The 20,000-nt window shown below is 38.9% G+C and overlaps 2 protein-coding genes across 2 annotated transcripts in view; one reads left to right on the top strand and one right to left on the bottom strand.

The window, feature by feature from the left end:
* The window catches only part of LOC144971863 (uncharacterized), a 26,662-nt gene extending 12,290 nt beyond the window's left edge, over window positions 1-14,372 (top strand). Inside the window, exons 5-8 of the mRNA XM_078912937.1 lie at window positions 3,041-3,130; window positions 7,181-7,266; window positions 7,684-7,834; window positions 13,826-14,372. Of these exons, the coding sequence (XP_078769063.1) occupies window positions 3,041-3,130; window positions 7,181-7,266; window positions 7,684-7,834; window positions 13,826-13,918 (420 nt within the window). The 3' untranslated portion in view covers window positions 13,919-14,372. The remainder of the gene's footprint in view (window positions 1-3,040; window positions 3,131-7,180; window positions 7,267-7,683; window positions 7,835-13,825) is intronic.
* A 1,322-nt stretch (window positions 14,373-15,694) lies between these two features.
* The window catches only part of LOC144971370 (actin, cytoplasmic-like), a 6,876-nt gene continuing 2,570 nt past the window's right edge, over window positions 15,695-20,000 (bottom strand). Inside the window, exons 2-3 of the mRNA XM_078912166.1 lie at window positions 17,279-17,756; window positions 15,695-16,389 (exon numbers count right to left, since the gene is read on the bottom strand). Of these exons, the coding sequence (XP_078768292.1) occupies window positions 15,710-16,389; window positions 17,279-17,738 (1,140 nt within the window). The 5' untranslated portion in view covers window positions 17,739-17,756 and the 3' untranslated portion in view covers window positions 15,695-15,709. The remainder of the gene's footprint in view (window positions 16,390-17,278; window positions 17,757-20,000) is intronic.

Below are 20,000 nucleotides of genomic sequence, written 5' to 3'. Positions count from 1 at the left end.
GAGATTTAACTTGAAATATTGCACATAATTAATATCAAGCGAGGCAGCGGTCACTGGCAGTGGACAAAGGTTTGACCTGAACCAGGGGTCAGTTTTAAGTTACGGTGACAATTCTGTCAACAACACAATCGGTCTTATCATCGTCTATAATAAATGATTTGATTCCGAGGTTAGTAGATGGTGAGAGTTAGATGTGTAACGTCACGTGATAATAAAATGATAATCAGAATTAAATACTTCTCAACCTTTCACATTTCTTTGCGCGAAATGTTTGTTCAGTCGATATAGCATCAACTTAATATGGCAACATTCTTGGTTTGATCCTTGAAAGTTGCAATCTCTCTCTCTCTCTCTCTCTCTCTCTCTCTCTCTCTCTCTCTCTCTCTCTCTCTCTCTCTCTCTCTATCTATCTATCTATCTATCTCTCTATCTATCTCTCTTCTATCTATCTCTCTCTCTCTCGTTATATACATATATATATATATATGTATACATATATATACATATATATATATATATATATGTATATGTGTGTGTGTGTGTTTATGTGTGTGCGTGTCTTATAGAAAAATCTGAGGTTTTATAAAGCGCAATTCCCACTAGATGTGCTCAAAACGCTTTTCAGGGAGCCAACAGCATCCAACAGCATCACGTAACATGTAGAATGAGACACGAAGCCTGATGGGCGATATTATTGGGGGTTTTTTCAACGCTGTTAAGGGCCAGGTACTCATTTTACACCTGGGTGTCACGTCTATGTGGGAGAGTGGCAAGTAGGAGAAGAGAGAAAGGAGTCAGATAGTTTCCCCATAGACTAGTTTTCTGGTGCCGCTTTATTTTTCCCTGTCATAGTCGGGTAAAAAAGCTCCTGACAACTTGACTGATAGTGAGAAATGTTTTAGGTTGAAAGAAATATGTAGTAGAAGTAGTGATAGATTATTGGCACGTTATATTATAGGGATGGGTAGGTTCAGAAGTTAAGTATTAATCCCCGTTAAAAAGGAAGTACTTTAATATAAATCAACAAAATTGCCTCATACATAACACATAATTAGCCAAAGAATAATAGTGCTGGTTTTAATTCATTAAATTTAGGCTATAGGTATTAAAACTTTCACCCCGTATCACAACTATTCATTTTTCTTTGTAATGGAGCCTATCTTTAAGGTGACTGGTGGCGGCGCCAAGGTTTCTTCTGTTATATGGGACAGGAGCCGGTCCGTTCCAGTAGTCTCAGTGTTTGGCTTCTAAGATTGTATCACTTGTAGCCAAACAACCGGTTTCTTGTTCATGCGATGCAGGTTGGTCCTAAACCGATACATGCTTGGTCAGTAATCGGTGCAGGTTTAGTCAGTAACCGATCTGTGAAAATACCGGAGTAAATCTTTGACTAGGTTGCAACATTTTAATATTCATATTATGAATAGTGAGGTCGTGAGGGATTTCATCCTTGACATGACCACTGATTAAAATGTGTTAATTAGTAATTTAATTAACGGGACACATGAAAGTAGTCGGATGGGGAAATATATGTATCATGAGAGCATAATAATCAATCCATATAAATACTAAATAGAACTATCGTGCATTAGCTATATCACATTAGTAAATGTAATTCGTGTAATGTAATTTATTCATTGGAAGGCATACAAACTATATATACAATAATATACACATATATAAATATATAGATAAAGATAATGAATGAATATATTATAATGACACGAGTTATCAATTACTATTAATAACATGAGTTATTGATTTCTGTTATTTTTTGTTGTGGCGAACACAAAATTAATTATCACTCCTACACACACTAGTTTAATTAGCATTAACACAATGTAAGTCGATCACCTACCCTCACTCACACATGTTTCTCGCTATGACGAATTTTTGAGTTCCTTATAGAGCTCTAAGCAGATTAAATGGGAAAGGGCGATACTGATCACTGTTATCGTTTATATGTATTTCTCTCGGGAGTTGGTGAATCACAAGTAACCAATAATATTCCAGGATTTGATCTTGCCTAGTCCACCACTGGTGGTTTCTTTAGCTCAATCGTGTTCTGTGTGTCATCGCTGTTAGCGTCTGTAATCTTGTTAATTCCTAAATAGGTCGGTTATGTGTGTTCGTTACAATGACGGTCAAACCACATGGCCCATCTCGCCTAGCACCTAGGTGTGAATTAAAGCAGTTTCAATGCGGTGTCAACTCCGTATCTATAACACATGACCTTCTTTAATTATGCCTAGGGCGATAACGATTAACACATTGCGACGCTGTGAGAGTAGGTATTGAGAATATGTATTGATTTATTTACCATCCTGGAAAAGTTGAGAAGGATTTGCAATATATCACTACACTGAGTACGGTGAGATAATACGAGTAAAGAGCCTTTTCCAGGGGCTCAACTTACGCCGAGCGAGACTCGAATCCAGGACAAGACCACATAGCCACATATTCTATGTTTCGTGGATTTTCCGCTCGTTAAATATCCAAGTTTTCAAATTGGATTCAATAGTCTGATGTCATGTCGCCCAGCAACGGCGGTCATCATGGTTCTAAACAAAGAAAATTGGTACTTTTTATTCTTCATGCTGGCTAGAACTTTTCATATGTCTTGTGATCAGAATGTGTAAAAGTCAAAACATGATCAAATTTATAATGTTTTTTTTTTACCCTCTGGATACGCTTTTATGCTCGTCGGAGAAATATTTCATAAGGGCGTCCGCCATTTTTCCGATAGTTTAGATCCAGTTACTAAGTTACCATGCGTCATCACGAGGGAAGTGACGTTACGACTGTTGAAGCGTATTATGATTCTACATTTACTGTCCACAGTAAACACGATTAATAGGAACCCAAATTATGCAGTCACGAGTTTTTAATGAGTCGATGCTTTTCGCGTGTGAACAAAACTCATAAAATCGCACTATTCATTTTAACAAGCCACAACACTGAGACACCAGTGCCTAATTAAGGGAGTGAATTTGGTAGAAAATGCATTCAGTCATTGTTGTCTCTTGTTTCCATTCAACAGGAAAAGATGCGTGCCTCGGATTTCTTCTACAAAATCAACAAGGACAACGACGATGGGTTGCAAAGAGACGAGTTGTACGAGCTGTTTGATGTGAGTATCCGACTATTCATTTCTTTTTATGGTAGACTAGCGTACTGTCCAAAAGGTAGCAAGAAATAATTTGCTTTTGCCTGCTTAGCGCTTCAGAAACCAGGATAAACTCGTTGCTTTTGTAAACTCATGGCCTTAAATTGACCAAGGATTGGGAGCATAAATGTGATATCAAAATACTGGTTCCAATCTTCCTGGAAGTGTGAAATGAGTTCTCCGGAGTTCTGAGTACCTACCTTGTACAACTGATTTTCTGGTTTCAGAGTGATGGCATTTTGTTTTCTAGCCTGAATAACTGCTGGTCGTCAATAAAGATAATCAATTTTCGCTGTTTTACGTCCCGTAATCCTAATAATCTGCCTTTACTTCCTGCTAGTGAAGTAGTTATGTCACCTTATGACAATATGCAGTGGCGTGGGGCCATTGGATCGAATGGTGCCAGGCACCGCACCAATCTTTTAAAAAATCATTAACAGCATAATTTAATTAAAAATAAAACAGAGATTTTAACTCCACTGTCTTTCGCCAACTCGCCAACAACATACTGCCTTTTTAGTCTCGAGTCACGCACTGCGCCGACTCGTGTGTTGGTGACATCACTCCGCGAAGTAGTGACTAAATCAAACACCGTGGTGCAAAGCAATCCGAGCTCCAATTAATGCTATATCCATTAGTATCGCGACAGCTGATTGAGCGAGAAACTAGGTCGAATTACACTATCTTCAAATAGCGGAAAACCCCTCGACTTGTGCCAGGATCTGAGAGCTCCACCGTTGGACTGGGGGGATGCGCCAAATTAGGTTCAAAGTTCAAAAACGTTTATTTTAGGCAATTGCCAATGTAGGGTAACTTCGGCTATCCAAAATATTACATTAACTGTCAAAAACACTGATCATTGTCAAGTTTATTTGTAAGCAGCAAAGAAAAACATCATAAAACTTTAAAATATGACATATCAAACCCCCCACCTCTTTTTCACGATTATTGAATAAAGTAATTCTTAGCAACGAAGCATTGTGGACGAATTTACCAACATTTTTCTTGCTTGTAGTGCCGAGTTGATGGTTACGTGTGTATGAGTGTTTATTTGTGTGTGGTGTGTGTGTGTGTGTGTGTGTGTGTGTGTGTGTTTGTGCGTGGGTATTTGTGTCAGTCAGAGAAAGAAAGCGAAGACTGTCAACAGTTATACTTTTGGTGTGTTTTTAGATTTTCAAGTACTTAAGTGGAGTGATTTTTTCTTTGTGATGCTTTAAGATCTGAATCTACCTTTTATTTGTGCAATCATTAATCGTATTCCACTGATTTCCATTATTTGAGATATATCCTTTGAAGTTTTGTTTTGTTAAACAATGAATTGCAATGAGTCAAGTTGACTCTTTACTTCACCGACCGTTTGGGAGATTGACACTGGATGACAAATTAGAAATAAAAAGACTAGTTCCTCACCAACCAACTGATTTTGAATTAACACAGGTGTGGAAATCTCGAAAACGCTCTTTTTCAGTGACATGGTATGACAGGCATGAATGGCTCACAGTTAGTTTAGTCTTTTGTTTTTATTCTCTACTTTTTACAGATACAACAAACACTGACAAATCATGGACATCTATAGGCTATAGTGACGTTAACCACTTCCATCGTATTTCTTAACCTCCCGAACGTTGTTTTAGCACCCTTAAAAGAGTGAAATTTTTTTGTTGCGAAATTCAATGAAACAGGAGCGGTTAAATTCATTAATGATTCTGTCAATTCACAAAGCTGAAATAGATGCCATTCCAGATTTCAATAAACACATTATAAAAAGATTTGCAGAGATGAAACATCACAGTGCAGATTTTTTTTTACAAGTACTAAAAGTAAGTAATTTCTGTCATAGGTTTTTTTTTCTCTTTTGATTTACATTTATAACATATTGATTGCATTATCTACCAAATCCAATCCTTTAAATGGTGGACAAAGAATAATTACAAAGACCTTTTCATACGGGACTTGTATCTCAGTGTTGTGGCTTGTTGTTTTCATGAATTATTTGTTTTTGTAAGTTTTGTCCACTCGTAGAAACCATCGACCTCCCCCACCCTTCCATAAAAGAGAGTTTTTAATATGTCGTGCTCTCTCCTCTTAACCGTGTTCACTGTATTATAATTTTTTTCTCTAATCATGGCACCACCATATGCCGTCAATACGCCACGCCGCTGACAATATGTTACCTATTCTCTGTATAATCCACCGGAGGACTCACAACACACTTTCATTGAGTTTTGAACCAGAACATTGAAAGATGTGACGTCACGACTTTTTGTTTACCATTTGCTATAACCCATTTAGCGCTTCAGAAACCGGGATAAACTAGTAGCCTTCGCAAACTCATCGCCTGAAACGGACCAAAGATTACATCAAATGTTTGCAGTTCACATTCCAGCTTTTTAAGTACGCATTTTGGCGGGGAAGGGAGTGGGGGGGGGGGGGGGGGGGGGGGGGGGGGGGGAGTCGAATGTGGGTCTGTAACGCAGGTCCCCCGGATATCAGTGCAATGCTTTATCCATGTGGCCATCCAACACCCCCCTCCTCCTCCTCCATCCCCCATCCCCATGCCTTGTTTTTGGGGTTTTTGTTGTTGTTTTTGCTGTTAATATTGTTTGGTTTTCCTATTCTGGTTTAAAATGCTTTGGACGATTTGTAGTGTGGACAGACTTTTTCTGGTATTACTCACGCATTAAACGTTTCCGGGCTGGAAATCCGGTCTAGACGGAAATTCTGAGGATTGAGGCCTTTGGTCTATTTGATCCGTATAATCTCTGTGTTTCAGTTCCATAGACACACACACACACACACACACACACACACACACACACACACGCACACACACACACACAAACCATTTATTCAGCAACAATGACAATGTTTTTCCAATCTGTGCGGCTTTGTGGTCTAGTGGTATGACACTGACACTCGCTTTCGGATCGGAAGGTCCTGGGTTCGAACCTCGCGCTCGGCGCATAGTTGAGTCCTTGGAAAAGGCTCTTTACTCACACTCTCCCACGGTACTCGGGTGTAAAATGAGTACCTGGCCGTTAACAACGTTGTGTCTGTCAGAAAAAAAGGTAATATCGCCTAACAGGTGTCTGTCTCGTTCTATTTGTTACGCGTTGCTGTTGGTCAGGAACCATTTGTAAAGCGCTTGAGGCACGTTTAGTGGATATAGTTCTATATAAAAGCTCGTTTAAGAATAATTGAGGAAAACCATAAATGGGTGTTGTCTCTGTAGGGAAAAATATATAATATTGCCTAATAGGTGTCATATCTCGTCCTGTATGTTAAGTGTTGCCCGTTGACTAAGGACCCTTTGTAAAGCGCGTTGAGAACGTTAAGTGGGCATTGCTGTATGTAACTGCTCTAGTTTTGTTTTATTGATGCAACGTGTTTAGGTAAAATACTCACAACATTCGTCAGCCTGATATGATAATAATAATAATAATAATAATAATAATAATAATAATAATAATAATAATAATAATAATAATAATAATAATAATAATAATAGTAATAAATAATAATAATAATAATAATAATAATAATAATAATAATAATAATAATAATAATAATAATAATAATAATAATAATAATAATAATAATAATAATAATAGATCTTTATTGTCCATAAATATGGCAATTTGTCATTTAGTTACACTTGTTATAACGTTATATGAAAACTATAACATTAAACAGATATTTCACTCCTACTTATTTCCTCTCTCTCTCTCTCTCTCTCTCTCTCTCTCTCTCTCTCTCTCTCTCACACACACACACACACACACACTCTCTCTCTCTCTCTCACACACACACACTCTCTCTCTCTCTCTCTCTCTCTCTCTCTCTCTCTCTCTCTCTTCCTCTGTTTCTTTCATATTACGAACCAGCACACAAAACTATGTGTAACCGTTTATAATCTGGTTAATAGAATTTAATGGGAGCTCATCATGGTCTGTAAAAACACTAACAGGGAGCCGATTGACGTCAATTTCATTCCATCTATAATCATCATTTCAGGAAGCGGGGCTACCAGTGACGACAAGTGTTATTGACAAAATTATGGAATTTATGGATACGAATGGAGACGGGACCATCGATCTGGGGTAGGGATTAGACAGGAATTCTCGTTCAAATATGCCTGCTTATTTATTTTATCAATGGCTTACTCATTTACTTGTTATACAACACTTTAAAACAACAACAACAACAACAGCAACGACTACCACTACTACTACTACTACTACTACTACTACTACTACTACTACTACTACTACTACTACTACTCATTATCATCATCATCATCATCATCATCATCATCATCATCGTCATCACCACCACCACCATCACCAGCATCATCCTTATCATCATCACCACCACCACCACCACCACCACCACCACCACCACCACCACCACCGACACCACCACCACCACTACCACCACCACCACCACCACCACCACCACCACCACCACAATCATCACATCATCATCATCATCACCACAATCACTATTCCGTTCCCCAGCGAATTCCTCCAGGGAGACAAACGAATCAAGAACATGTCCAGAAAGCAGCTAAAAGACGAGCAAGAACGCCGGAATAAGGATGGAAACTTTACCAAATACTCTAGAACGTTCCAGAAAGCCCACGCTGACCCGCTTAGCATTGCACTTAAGGTAAATTTTGTCTTTTGTTAAATCGCGATGAGTGCGAAGCATTATTTTCCCTTTGGACATTTTTAAAGAAAGAAAAAAAATAAAAAACCTATAAGAACAAATGAAACAATAACAAAAAATAAAATACTAAGTCTTGAAGCAAAGACAGAGTAAAAGTGGAGCTAGATAGTCCCTCAGGGAGCCTTTGGTGCTTACGGAGCTGGAGGTTATAGAGTGAAATCGCTGGTCAAAGTAGCCTACTTAGAAATAATAAATAAATAAAATTCCCTTTATTCATCCAATAGGGGAAATGTATCTCTAGGATCTATTCCAATGTATGACTGGAATAACCCAGGCGTCAGCCGCATTGCAGCGCCGCAAATTGAGCTAAGGGGAGGTGACTTGCCCAAAGCCACACAGAGCAGCGGCGGGTGAACGAACTCGGTACCTTTCGGGTACGAAGCAAAGACCGTATCGATGAGCCACGCTACTCCTACTTTCTGCCAGATCAAAGAGACCCAGATAACAAATCACTGCTGGGTGGCCAGAGGATCAGAAAAAATATCTCGATTACATTCGGAATTTGATCTCGTGTCCAAAGCGAGTGCTCTACCAACTGAACTATCAGGATACCCAGACAGAGTAGGTTAGTTCAAATTTGAATGTCAAGCTCGTGTTGATCCTTGAGAAAGTTTAATTTGCAGCCAAAAAGATAAAGATTATACGATTCTTTCCTCTCCTTGTATTTATTAAATGAGTTATTTTTATCGTGCCCAGTAATACAACGAGCTTGCGAGTGTTAATGCACGATGAAAATATAACGAGTTTAATAAATACAAAGAAATGAAAGAATACGTTTATTCTACCCCTCCAAGTAAGATTATTAGATATTTTGTAACCAAATTATACGATTATATTATACGAAGCACATCGGACGTTGTATGGACACATAAATGGTTGGCAGCAAAGGCACTCAAAGAAAACATATCCATAACAATAACCGGAATCGATATGTCCGCAGCCTTTGATACGATCGACAGAGGAAAACTTTTGGAGATATTAACAGACATAGTAGACGAAGACGAGCTCCGAATAATCCGATTTCTCCTCAGCAACACAAAGATACAACCAAGGATATACGGGGCCACAAAACAGACGCAGTTCGAAAGTAACATCGGGACCCCCCAAGGAGATAGTCTGAGCCCGATTCTGTTCACAATATACTTAGAACACGCTCTGAAAGAAGTTCGAAAAGTCATTCCAAAACCAACAACTCATATTGAGAATGCAATCCCTAGAGAAATCGCCTATGCAGATGATGTCGATTTTATTGGATCAACACCAGCAAATATAGACATCATACAAAATACCCTCATGAAATATAACCTCCAAGTCAATGCCAATAAAACCGAATTTACAACAATATCGAGGAACAAAGAGGAATGGAAAAGAACAAAGAAAGTCGGCTCACTAATTGGAGACACCGAGGATGTACAAAGAAGAAAACAGCTATCAAACGCCGCACTCAGTAAACTCACAAATGTATGGATTAGAGGTGACAAAATAAAGAGAAAAACCAAACTGAAACTGTACCGTGCTCTTGTAAAACCGGTACTTCTGTATAACTGCGGCACTTGGGCGTTGCCAAAATCCAAAGAAGAACATCTGGATGCCTTCCATCGCACACAGCTAAGAAGGGTACTGGACATCAAATACCCAAAAAAGATCTCAAATGAATCACTCTATAAGATCACAAAAGAAAGACCAATCTCCCTTGACATTTTACAACAACGATGGCAACTTTTCGGTCACATACTACGCAGGGACAAAAACATACCAGCTAACCAAGCCATGTCGGGATACTTCCAAAAACACGGGAACCTTTTCAGAGGAAGACCGATCACAACACTCCCTGTGATCCTAAACAAAAACCTCACAAGACTTGGTCAAAGCATTAGTCTCATAACGGCAGGGGACCTTGAAAATCTGAGAACCCTAGCAGAGGACCGGCAATATTGGAGACACCTCACACAGGAAATACTGGAAACAGCCAAGGCGACCCGATCTTTCGGTCGAGACGCGAAAGGCATCTAAGTCAAGTCAAGTAACCAAATGGTGTGGTATTGGTACTTTTATTCACCATAATTGGCATCTTTCTCCTTCTGCTTGAATGATAATTTGACCCAAAACCAAAAACTTTGGATTTGTATTCATGCGCAGCCAAAGATTATTTATAATTACCAATCAGCTGTCTTTTACATCTAATTTGACACCAATTATAATTAACTGTGCGAAAATATTCTGCAATCGTTGAATAACATTTTTATTGAACGTGTTCAAAGCATTATTCAACGATTACGTATTTACTAAGAAAGGATAGGGTTTTCCAATGAGATGGGTGGAATAAAATGTTTTGCCATCATGCCGCAGAATTTACACCTAATGAAAATTGACTAAAGACCTTTGAGCACATTTAGAGGATACTGAGATATATAACAACTCACGTTAATAAAAAATATATATAGATAGATAATATGCAACTTTATGAAGCATATATCCATTAAGTTCCAAGTTCAAAGTTCAGAGCGCTTAAATATTTGTTTATAAACCATTGCAACTCATCCTTTTTGTACAGTACTTATACAGTACTCAGGCGATGCCACTGACAAACAAATCTGGTATATAGATAGAACGAACTTGGCGTCACTTGGGTCTTTGTAATTGTTTTTTTGTCATCCACGTTTATGAGTAATTCTCACTAAACTGTATTAACCAGACTATAAACGTTCAAGTTTACACATCGGTTTGTGTGTTAATCCGCTTTATTTCTGGATGGCAATGTTGTCTCATCTGTCTTTTTCATATCTTTGCGAGTCTTGCAGTTTCAACAACCTATTAAATGGTGTCAAAAAACAAGTCCTCGCGTCAAGCTATAGATATGAACTTCACGTAGCTCTTTGTTGTTGTTTTGAGACATCCATTTTAGTACTAACAATATTCCATCAACCAGACTTCTTCTTCTTCTTCTTCTTCTTCTTCTTCTTCTTCTTCTTCTTCTTCTTCTTCTTCTTCTTCTTCTTCTTCTTTCAGCTTATCCCGCATTTTGCAGGTTTGCCATAATGAATGCCACATCTCCATGCATCTCAGTTCAGCGCATCATCTTCCTCCAGGCCCGGTTCTTTCATATCATCCCTTACCTTATCTCGTCATCTAGTCTTTGGGCGTCCCTTTTTCCTCTTTCCCGCTAATTGTAAGTCTAATACTTTCTTTCCCACGTACTCCCCCTCTTTACATGTTCGAACTATTTCAATCTATCTTCTTTAATCTTTATTGATACATTCTTCACTTCAGTTAACCTTCGAGTTCATTTATCACTTTATCTTTTCATGTCCAGCCAAGTGAACATTTCAATATCCTCATTTCTGCCACCTTAACTTCTTTTTCTTGTTTCTTTGTTGTAACTGCTGTCTCTGGTCCATATACCATTGCTGGTATTACAACTGTTGTATATATTTTCCTCTTCAGCTTTTGCGGAAATTCGTTTGTCACATATAACTCCAGTTACCTTCCTCCAATTATTATGCCCGTATCCTCTTCTTAACCTCCATCTCATTGCCCCCATCTCCTTGTACAGTTGTTCCTAAGTATTTGAATTAGTTTCTCTCTGGCACATCCTCTTCTCCTATCTTTATTGGTGGTTCTGCTCTCTGTTGTCCGGTGCACAAATATTATGTTTTCGATCTGCTTACCCTTAATCCCCTCCTTTCCCACACACGTCTCCAACCCTCCAGTTCCTTTTCCGCCTCAGCTTTTGTAACATTCAAAAGTACTACATCATCCGCATACATCATGTTCCATGGTGCCTCTCGCCGAATGGGTTCTGTTACTATTTCAAACAGCAGTGGGCTGAGAGCAGAGCCCTGGTACAATCTAACTCTTACATTAAATGGATCAGTTGAGCCAACAGCTGTCATTACCACTGTTGTGTTTCCTTTATACATATCTTGGATAACTTTGATATATTTCTTTGTTATCCCCACTTAGACAGTGCCACAATTCATCTCTTGGTACCCTATCATATGCTCTCTCCAGGTCAATGAACACACATTGTAATTCTCTTTGCTTTTCTCTATATTTCTCTGGAGTCAACCAGACTATAAACGTTACAAATTACACATAGTTTTCTGTGTTGGTACGTTATAACCGTCTGACGGAAGCTATGTTTTTTTTTTAACTAAGCGCATGGCATAAATAGAAGGAATGAAATTGACGTCACTCATTTTTTTTTGTTTTTGTTTTTTGACAGCAATTGTGGTGATTAGCTCTCACTGAGCAATCAATATTAATCAGACTATAAACGCAAAAGGCTACAAATAGTTTTGTTTGTTGGTACGTTATATCCGTCTGGCGGATGTTGTGTATATTTTACCTAAACACATAGCATCAATAGTGCCGTTTGAAAAAATATGACCTGAATCGTCGCCATCATAAACTTATAGATAGTATGAAGTTGACGTCATTCAGTTCTTTGTTATTGCTTTTTGCCATCCACGTTTATGAGTAATTCTTACTAAACTGTATTAATCGTACTATGCACGTTCAAGGCCACACATAGTTTTGTGTGTTCTCCGTTATACTTCCGGGTGGCAATGTTGTGAGCTTCTTAGCCAAGCGCATACTCGGTCCGTTTTACTTCCGTGTGGCAATGTTGTGAGCTTCTTACCCGGACGTATAACGGACCAACACACAAAAACTAGGCGTAACCGTGAACGGTTATAGTCTGGTTAATACAGTTTAGAGAGAATTTCTCATACACGCGAATGGCAAAAAGCAATAACAAAGACCTGAGTGACCTCAGCTTCGTTCTATCCATACAAAGTATGCGCTTGTCTCAGAAGCTCACAACATTGCCATCCGGAAATAAAACTGACCAACACACAAAACTATGTGTAACCTTGAAAGTTTATAGTCTGGTAAAAAGAATTTAGTGAGAATCACTCATAAACGCGGGTGACAAATGACAAAAACATGGACCCGAGTGACGTCAACTTCATTCTATCTATACCCTGACCGGAGCCTTTGTTAACATATTGCCTGACACAAGAACCCTGTAGGACTGGCAGTTTGACGTCATTTTTTAGGTTTGTGTACCGTCTAGTGAGTTGTCGTTAGTAGAGCTCAAGGAAACAAGTTATTTAATTGGTTGAACTATTGAATACAACTCACGATTTGTTTTCTTTTATGGCCAAAGACTGGCATTTTGACGTCATTTTTTGGTCAGTGTCAGGCTATAACTATAGATAGAATGCGCTTGGCCAAGGAGTTCACAACATTGCCATCCGGAAGTATAACGGACCAACACACAAACTCTGTGTAACCATGAACTTTTATAGTCTGGTTTATACAGTTTAGTGAGAACAACTCACAAACGCGGATGGCAAAAACAATAACAAAGGCCTGAGTGACGTCAGCTGCATACTATCTATACGATGGCTACGCCCAAAAAATGAAGTCAAAAGACAAGTCTTTGGCCACCAAAGAAAACACATCGTGAGTTGTATTAAATAGTTAAACTAATGGGATCACTTGTTTACTTGAGCACTACTCACAACTACTAGGCGCTGCATAGCCCTTAAAAATGACATCAAAAGATAAGTCATAGCGTAGCCATCGATAACGTAAAGCCTGACCGTAACCATCGTTAACTTATAACCTGACACTAGAACCCACTAGGACCTATAATTTGACGTCATATTTTAGGTTTGTGAAGCGTCAAGTGAGTTGTCGTTAGTAGTGCTCAAGGAAAGAAGTGATCCCATTGGTTTAACTATTGAATACAACTCACGATTTGTTTTCTTTTGTGGTCAAAGACTTGTCTTTCGAACTCATGTTTCGGTCAGTGTCAAGCTAAAAGTTTACGAAGGCTACGGTCCGCCTGTGAATTACCGCGAGCTATGCCTGAATACTGGAAGACTTTTCCATCCAAGGGTTTCATGGTCTTTTTTTTTCCAGGTTGAGCCTACAGCCCAGCCAGTACGCCAACCAAACAGACGGATGTCCAAACATGAGAGTGACGAGGATAACAACCACCTTAAAATCCCTTGATGTTGTTGTTGATGATGATGATGATGATGATGATGATGATGGTGGTGATGATGATGATGACGACGACGACGACGACGACGACGATGATGATGATGATGATGATGATGATGATGATGATGATGATGATGACGATGGTGATGGTGATGATAACGATGATGATGATGATAATGATGATGACGATGATGATTGATGATGATGATGATGATGATGATGATGATGATGATGATGATGATGATGATGATGATGATAATGTGACAAATCATATCAATACCTGGGCCGGCAGAGATTGTGGACTGTTAAAATTAATAAACAAACATTAATAAAACAGCTCCAGAAAAAGAACAAGATACCAAACAAAGAACGTTTTGGGCTCAAAACCCTTCTTCAGCCAACAACAAAAAAAAAAATACAAAAAAAATACAATAAACAATAGAAATATAGATACATGACTTGAAATCCAGACAGAGTGCCTTTAAATTGATGTTTTAATGCTTTTATTATTTTTTATGTTGGCTGAAGAAGGGTTTTGAGCCGGAACCGTTCAGTGTTTAGTATTTTGTTCTTTTTCTGAAACTGTTTTATTCATTCATTTTTTCTACAGTCCACATCTAATATTTTTAAAGCCAAAGTATGCGTATTTGCAGGTCTGATTACAGCATCCAATTATGGCCTTGATTTAACAGATAGAACAATGAGACCATAATATTTTTAAAAATTGGATTATCAGACCTGAAAATAAGTATAAGTTGATTGGGGCATATTGGTTTAATATTGAATGATTGAAAAGCGGATGTCATGAACACAATATGTCGTCAAGAATTGGAAGTGGAGAGGAAATGAATAAAATAAAGCATAATTTAAGCGCAATACTTTAATTTTAATGCTTAAAGATTGGAACATTTTATAACAATTTAAGACATCTGTAATATTTAAATATTGGAACATTTGGAAACAATTAAAGACATCTGTAACACTTCATGAAATAGTGGCTTCACCAGTAAAATGGAAAGACTCGTATTTCAAAATTTGGCCAAAAAAAAACGTGTCCTTCAAAAATCGATCTATTTAAATGATCCTCATATTGGCAAAACCTCTCATTCCTGGGACCTCGCAAGAAGTTCATTGAGTCCAATGTTTGAGAGATTTTGCCGAGATCTATTGTCTATTGATATCCATCGATATTTGAAGCACGAGTTTTAAATTTTGGAACACGTGATTGTTCAGAGTACGGCTGTTAGTTGGTTAATAAGAACAAATTAAATATGCGTTTCCACAAATAGCTGCAAGTCGATAATGGCACATTGGGATCATCTCATAGATCTGCAATATTCATATAGTTGGCATTCTTACTCGTTTATCGCTATCTCGTCCTTTTTATGGATCTCTCTCTCTCCCTCTCTCTCTCTCTCTCTCTCTCTCTCTCTCTCTCTCTCTCTCTCCGTCTGTATATCCTTCACTCTCCACCCTCCCCCCACCCCCATCTCTCGCATCCAGACCATAATGTTTACAACGACCAATTCTCAATCATCACGGGTTTGCGAAAAACTTCTCTCTCTCTCTCTCTCTCTCTCTCTCTCTCTCTCTCTCTCTCTCTCTCTCTCTCTCTCTCTCTCTCTCTCACCCACACACACTCACGATCTCTCCTTCTTTTTCTTTATTTCATTAAATCTCTCGTATCTTCTCAAGTTCTTTCACGTTATATATATATATATATATATATATATATATATATATATATATATATATATATATATATATATATATATATAATTCTGCTCAACACCAACTTTCTTAGAAACACTTTCGATGCACAATGGAAGGCCCCGCCTCATCGTACTCCATCTTGGATATCCACATTCGCTGGAAGGTGGACAAGGACGCCATGATCGATCCCCCAATCCAGACAGAGTACTTCCGCTCTGGTGGCGCTATGACCTTGACCTTGGTCGAGGGTGGAGCCAAGGCTTCCAACTCATTATGCAATCTATCAGCCAATCCTGGGAACATCGTGGTACCTCCGGACAGGACGGTGTTGGCATACATATCTTTTCTAATGTCAATGTCGCATTTCATGATGGAGTTATACAACATCTCATGAACGCCTACCAGTTCCTTGCCCATAAAGGAAGGTTGGAACAAAACCTCAGGACACCGGAATCTTTCATTGCCGATGGTAATCACCTGTCCATCGGGGAGTTCGTAGGACTTCTCGATGGCGGAAGATTTTGCAGCGGTGACCAGTTCAGACTCGAAATCCAAAGCAGTGTAGCAGAGCTTCTCTTTGATGTCTCTCACGATTTCAAACTCGGAGGATGTGGTGAATGAGTAACCTCTCTCGCTCAAAATTCGAGTCAGATATCTGGTTAGGTCCCTCCCGGCGAGATCTGCTCTTTGAATGGCGTGGGGCAAGGCGTACCCCTCATAGATGGGCACAATGTGTGTAACACCGTCACCAGAATCCAACACAATCCCTGTGGTAACGATGAGAAAATATTGGTTAAGTTGTGATAAAAACACAGAGTAGACGTCAATGTTCCATTGAGAGATGGCAAGTTTTTTTTAAAGCAACAAAGTCACCACCTCTCACTAGAAATAAAGAAATAAATGTTTGCAGCGCATTTTCTTTGATTAAAATTGATCAATTCGCTTAAAAATGTGGCCAATAAGGCCGTGAATATCAAAACCATAACCATACAAACTAAATTATGACATCATGCAGTACACGTCGTCTTTTCAACGTCCTTACAAAACTAGCTGTCTCGCATGTCCTGTCAATGTCTTTGACTAGACGGTCATACCTGAGTCGAGTGGTAATGTGTGTATAATGCCTTACCTGCGGTTCAAACACTATGGTCACCACTACTTAGTAGTTAATATAGAAAATTGTATTGCCTTAAAGGTCTTGATGGCTTAATACGAAAAGTATTTTAAAATAAACTAAATATATTCCTTACAAGGGATGACACCATTTCACGCTAAGATACACCTGGAGATAAAATAGACCTAACCCCCAACGTATTTCTGGGATTAAAAAAAAATTACTCCCTTTCGCTACGACATCATAAGGTATCGTCGCCAAGGCATTCCACAAAGGAATATAGATAATTCATCAGACAATATGTCGGATGTCAACAGGAATCACTCATGTTGTCCAAAATGAGCAAATTGGTGGTTAATAATCTTGCCCAAGGAAAAAACCGAAAATGCCTGCTGCGGGGCTCGAACCCGGGACTTTCGGGTCACAGTGCAATGCCTTAACCACTCGGCCACTTCGCCCCCCCCCCCCCCCCCCCCCCCCCCGATATGAAATTAATTTTATTTCATAATGAACTGTGTCACAAATGAATCAAACTGCTTTACCTGTGGTCCGTCCAGAAGCGTACAAACTGAGAACAGCCTGAATCCCAACGTAAAAGGCCGGGGTGTTAAAGGTCTCAAACATAATCTGTGTCATCTTCTCCCTGTTTGTCTTTGGGTTGAGTGGAGCCTCCGTCAGAAGTACCGGGTGCTCCTCAGGGGCGACCCTCAGCTCGTTGTAGAACGTGTGGTGCCAAATCTTTTCCATATCGTCCCAGTTATCCACAATCCCGTGACTCAGAGGATTTCGCATGGTCAAGATGCCTCTTTTGGCTTGAGCTTCGTCCCCGACGTAACAATCTTTCACCCCAGTCCCAGCCATGATGGAGTTGTATTTGGGTCTTCCTGTGATGGCCGGAAAGACGGACCTGGGCCCGTCTTCTCCAGCGAATCCGGCCTTGCACATCCCTGACCCGTTGTCAATGACCACGGCCATGATGTCATCGGACGATGTGTTGCTCATGGTTGATTATTGTTGAATCTGTGCAAAAACAAAAGCACACATTAGATGTAATGATATGTTAGACATAATTAGAACGTAAAATAACACACATTTTACATAGCTGAAGTCGACAAGATCTTTACACTTTTTCTACCCCCCCCCCCCCTTTCCGCTTCAAAAAAAAAAAAAACAACAAAAAAACACAACAACCAACCCAACAACCCCCCCCCCCCCCCCCCCCCACAAGAAATCCCAACAAAACAACGGTGACATAAATCACGTGACCCTAAAGCCAGGTACGCTAAGAGGATATTTTACTGGCCATTAACATTGTCGATGGTGGACATAGCGTGGTATAGGAGATGAAATAGGGTTAATTAGTCCTTCAAAAAAATATATATATATAGAGAGAGAGAGATAGAGAGAGAGAGAGAGAGAGAGAGAGAGAGAGAGAGGACGAGGGAGAGAGATTGACTCAGAGAGAGAGACACATAGAGAGAGAGAGAGAGAGAGAGAGAGAGAGAGAGAGAGAGAGAGAAGTAGAGAAAAAGAGGGAGATGATGAGGGAGAGAGAAGAGAAGAGAAGTAAAGAACGAGAGGGAGAGATAAATAGATAGATAGATAGATAGAGAGAGAGAGAGAGAGAGAGAGAGAGAGAGAGAGAGAGAGAGAGAGATGGAAAGAGAGAGAATTGAAAGAGAAGTGAAAGAGAGATTGATGAATAAATAGATAGAAGAGAAGTGGTGATATATATATATTATATATATATATATAATATAATATATATATAATATATATATATATTATATATATAAATATATTATATATATATAAAAAGAGAGAGAGAGAGAGAGAGAGAGAGAGAGAGAGAGGAGAGACAATTTGTGAGAGACAGACATACAGAAAGAGCAAAAAGAAACTATTATAACACGAAACTATCATCAGTGAGGGGCTCTAAGGAATTTTTCTCTGTTTCAAAGGAACTTTTAGGGGAAGAAAGGGGCATGTGTCTACCCACTAATATCCCGGTAGAAAAGCAGCCGGATGCATTTTCAGATTTCTTTTCGGGAAAAATATCGAAAATTCGTGCACCTCGTGCAAAATGAAGATATAAATTTCCACCCTTTTTCGGGTTCACAGGGATTCTCTTGTTTTAAAGAAACAACTGAAGAAGAGATTTCTAAAATAATTTGTTCATCTTCCTCGAAGTCATGTGATTTAGATCCTTTACCAACTAATATTTTGAAATTCCTGAATTGATACCTTGCATAACTTATATTATAAATCAGTCACTTATCTCAGGACAAGTCCCAGATATCTATAAACATGCAATTGTAAAGCCTCTCATAAAAAAGCAAAACTCGATATAAATGACCTTAGAAACTACCGTCCCGTCTCAAATCTGCCATTTCTTTCTAAAATCCTTGAAAAAGTTGTACTCAGACGTCTTTCACAACATCTCCATGAAAACAATCTATGGGAAAAATTTCAGTCAGCTTATCGTTCTGACCACAGCACAGAAACTGATCTGTGCTGTGTTGCGAGTGATTTGCTTGATGTTTTAGATACAGGTTCTGTTTCTCTTCTGACATTGTTAGACCTTTCGGCGGCGTTTGATACTATTGATCTCGATATTCTCATTAAACGACTTAATCTAACTTTTGGCTTGTCTGGGACTGTCTTGCAGTGGTTTGAATCTTATTTAGATGGCAGAGAGCAACAGGTTATGATTTTAGATAAACTTTCTCCTCAACATAGATTGTCTTTTGGTGTTCCTCAAGGCTCTGTTTTGGGTCCAATTCTTTTTGTTTTGTATACTTCTCCATTATCAAATGTCATCACTGGTCATGGGCTGCGCTATCATCTCTATGCAGATGATACGCAACTTTATGCTACTGATAAAACAAACATCTCGAAAATATTGTGAAATGTGTGGAAGAATGTGTGACGGATGTGAAAGAGTGGATGGATGCAAACAAGTTGAAAATGAATGAGTCAAAAACAGAAGTGATGATTGTGGGAAATAGAGGGCAGTTGAAGGTGAATGATGGTCCTGAGGTGTTGATTGGGGTGAAAAGATCAAAGTTTCAAAGACTGTGAACAATTTGGGTGTCTATTTTGATTCAGAAATGAGAATGTCAGCTCACATTTCTGCTCTCTGTAAATCTTTATACTTTCAATTGAAGAAAATCAGTTCGATCTGTCAGTATATTGCAATTGGAACATGTAAAACATTGGTTGTTTCCCTCATTTTTTCGAAACTAGATTATTGTACCTCCCTGC

Source organism: Berghia stephanieae, chromosome 4 (assembly GCF_034508935.2).
Source record: "Berghia stephanieae isolate SIO BIC M18660-M18661 chromosome 4, UCSD_Bste_1.3, whole genome shotgun sequence".
Lineage (NCBI taxonomy): Eukaryota > Metazoa > Mollusca > Gastropoda > Nudibranchia > Aeolidiidae > Berghia > Berghia stephanieae.
This window is presented reverse-complemented; position numbering and strand designations above follow the sequence as displayed.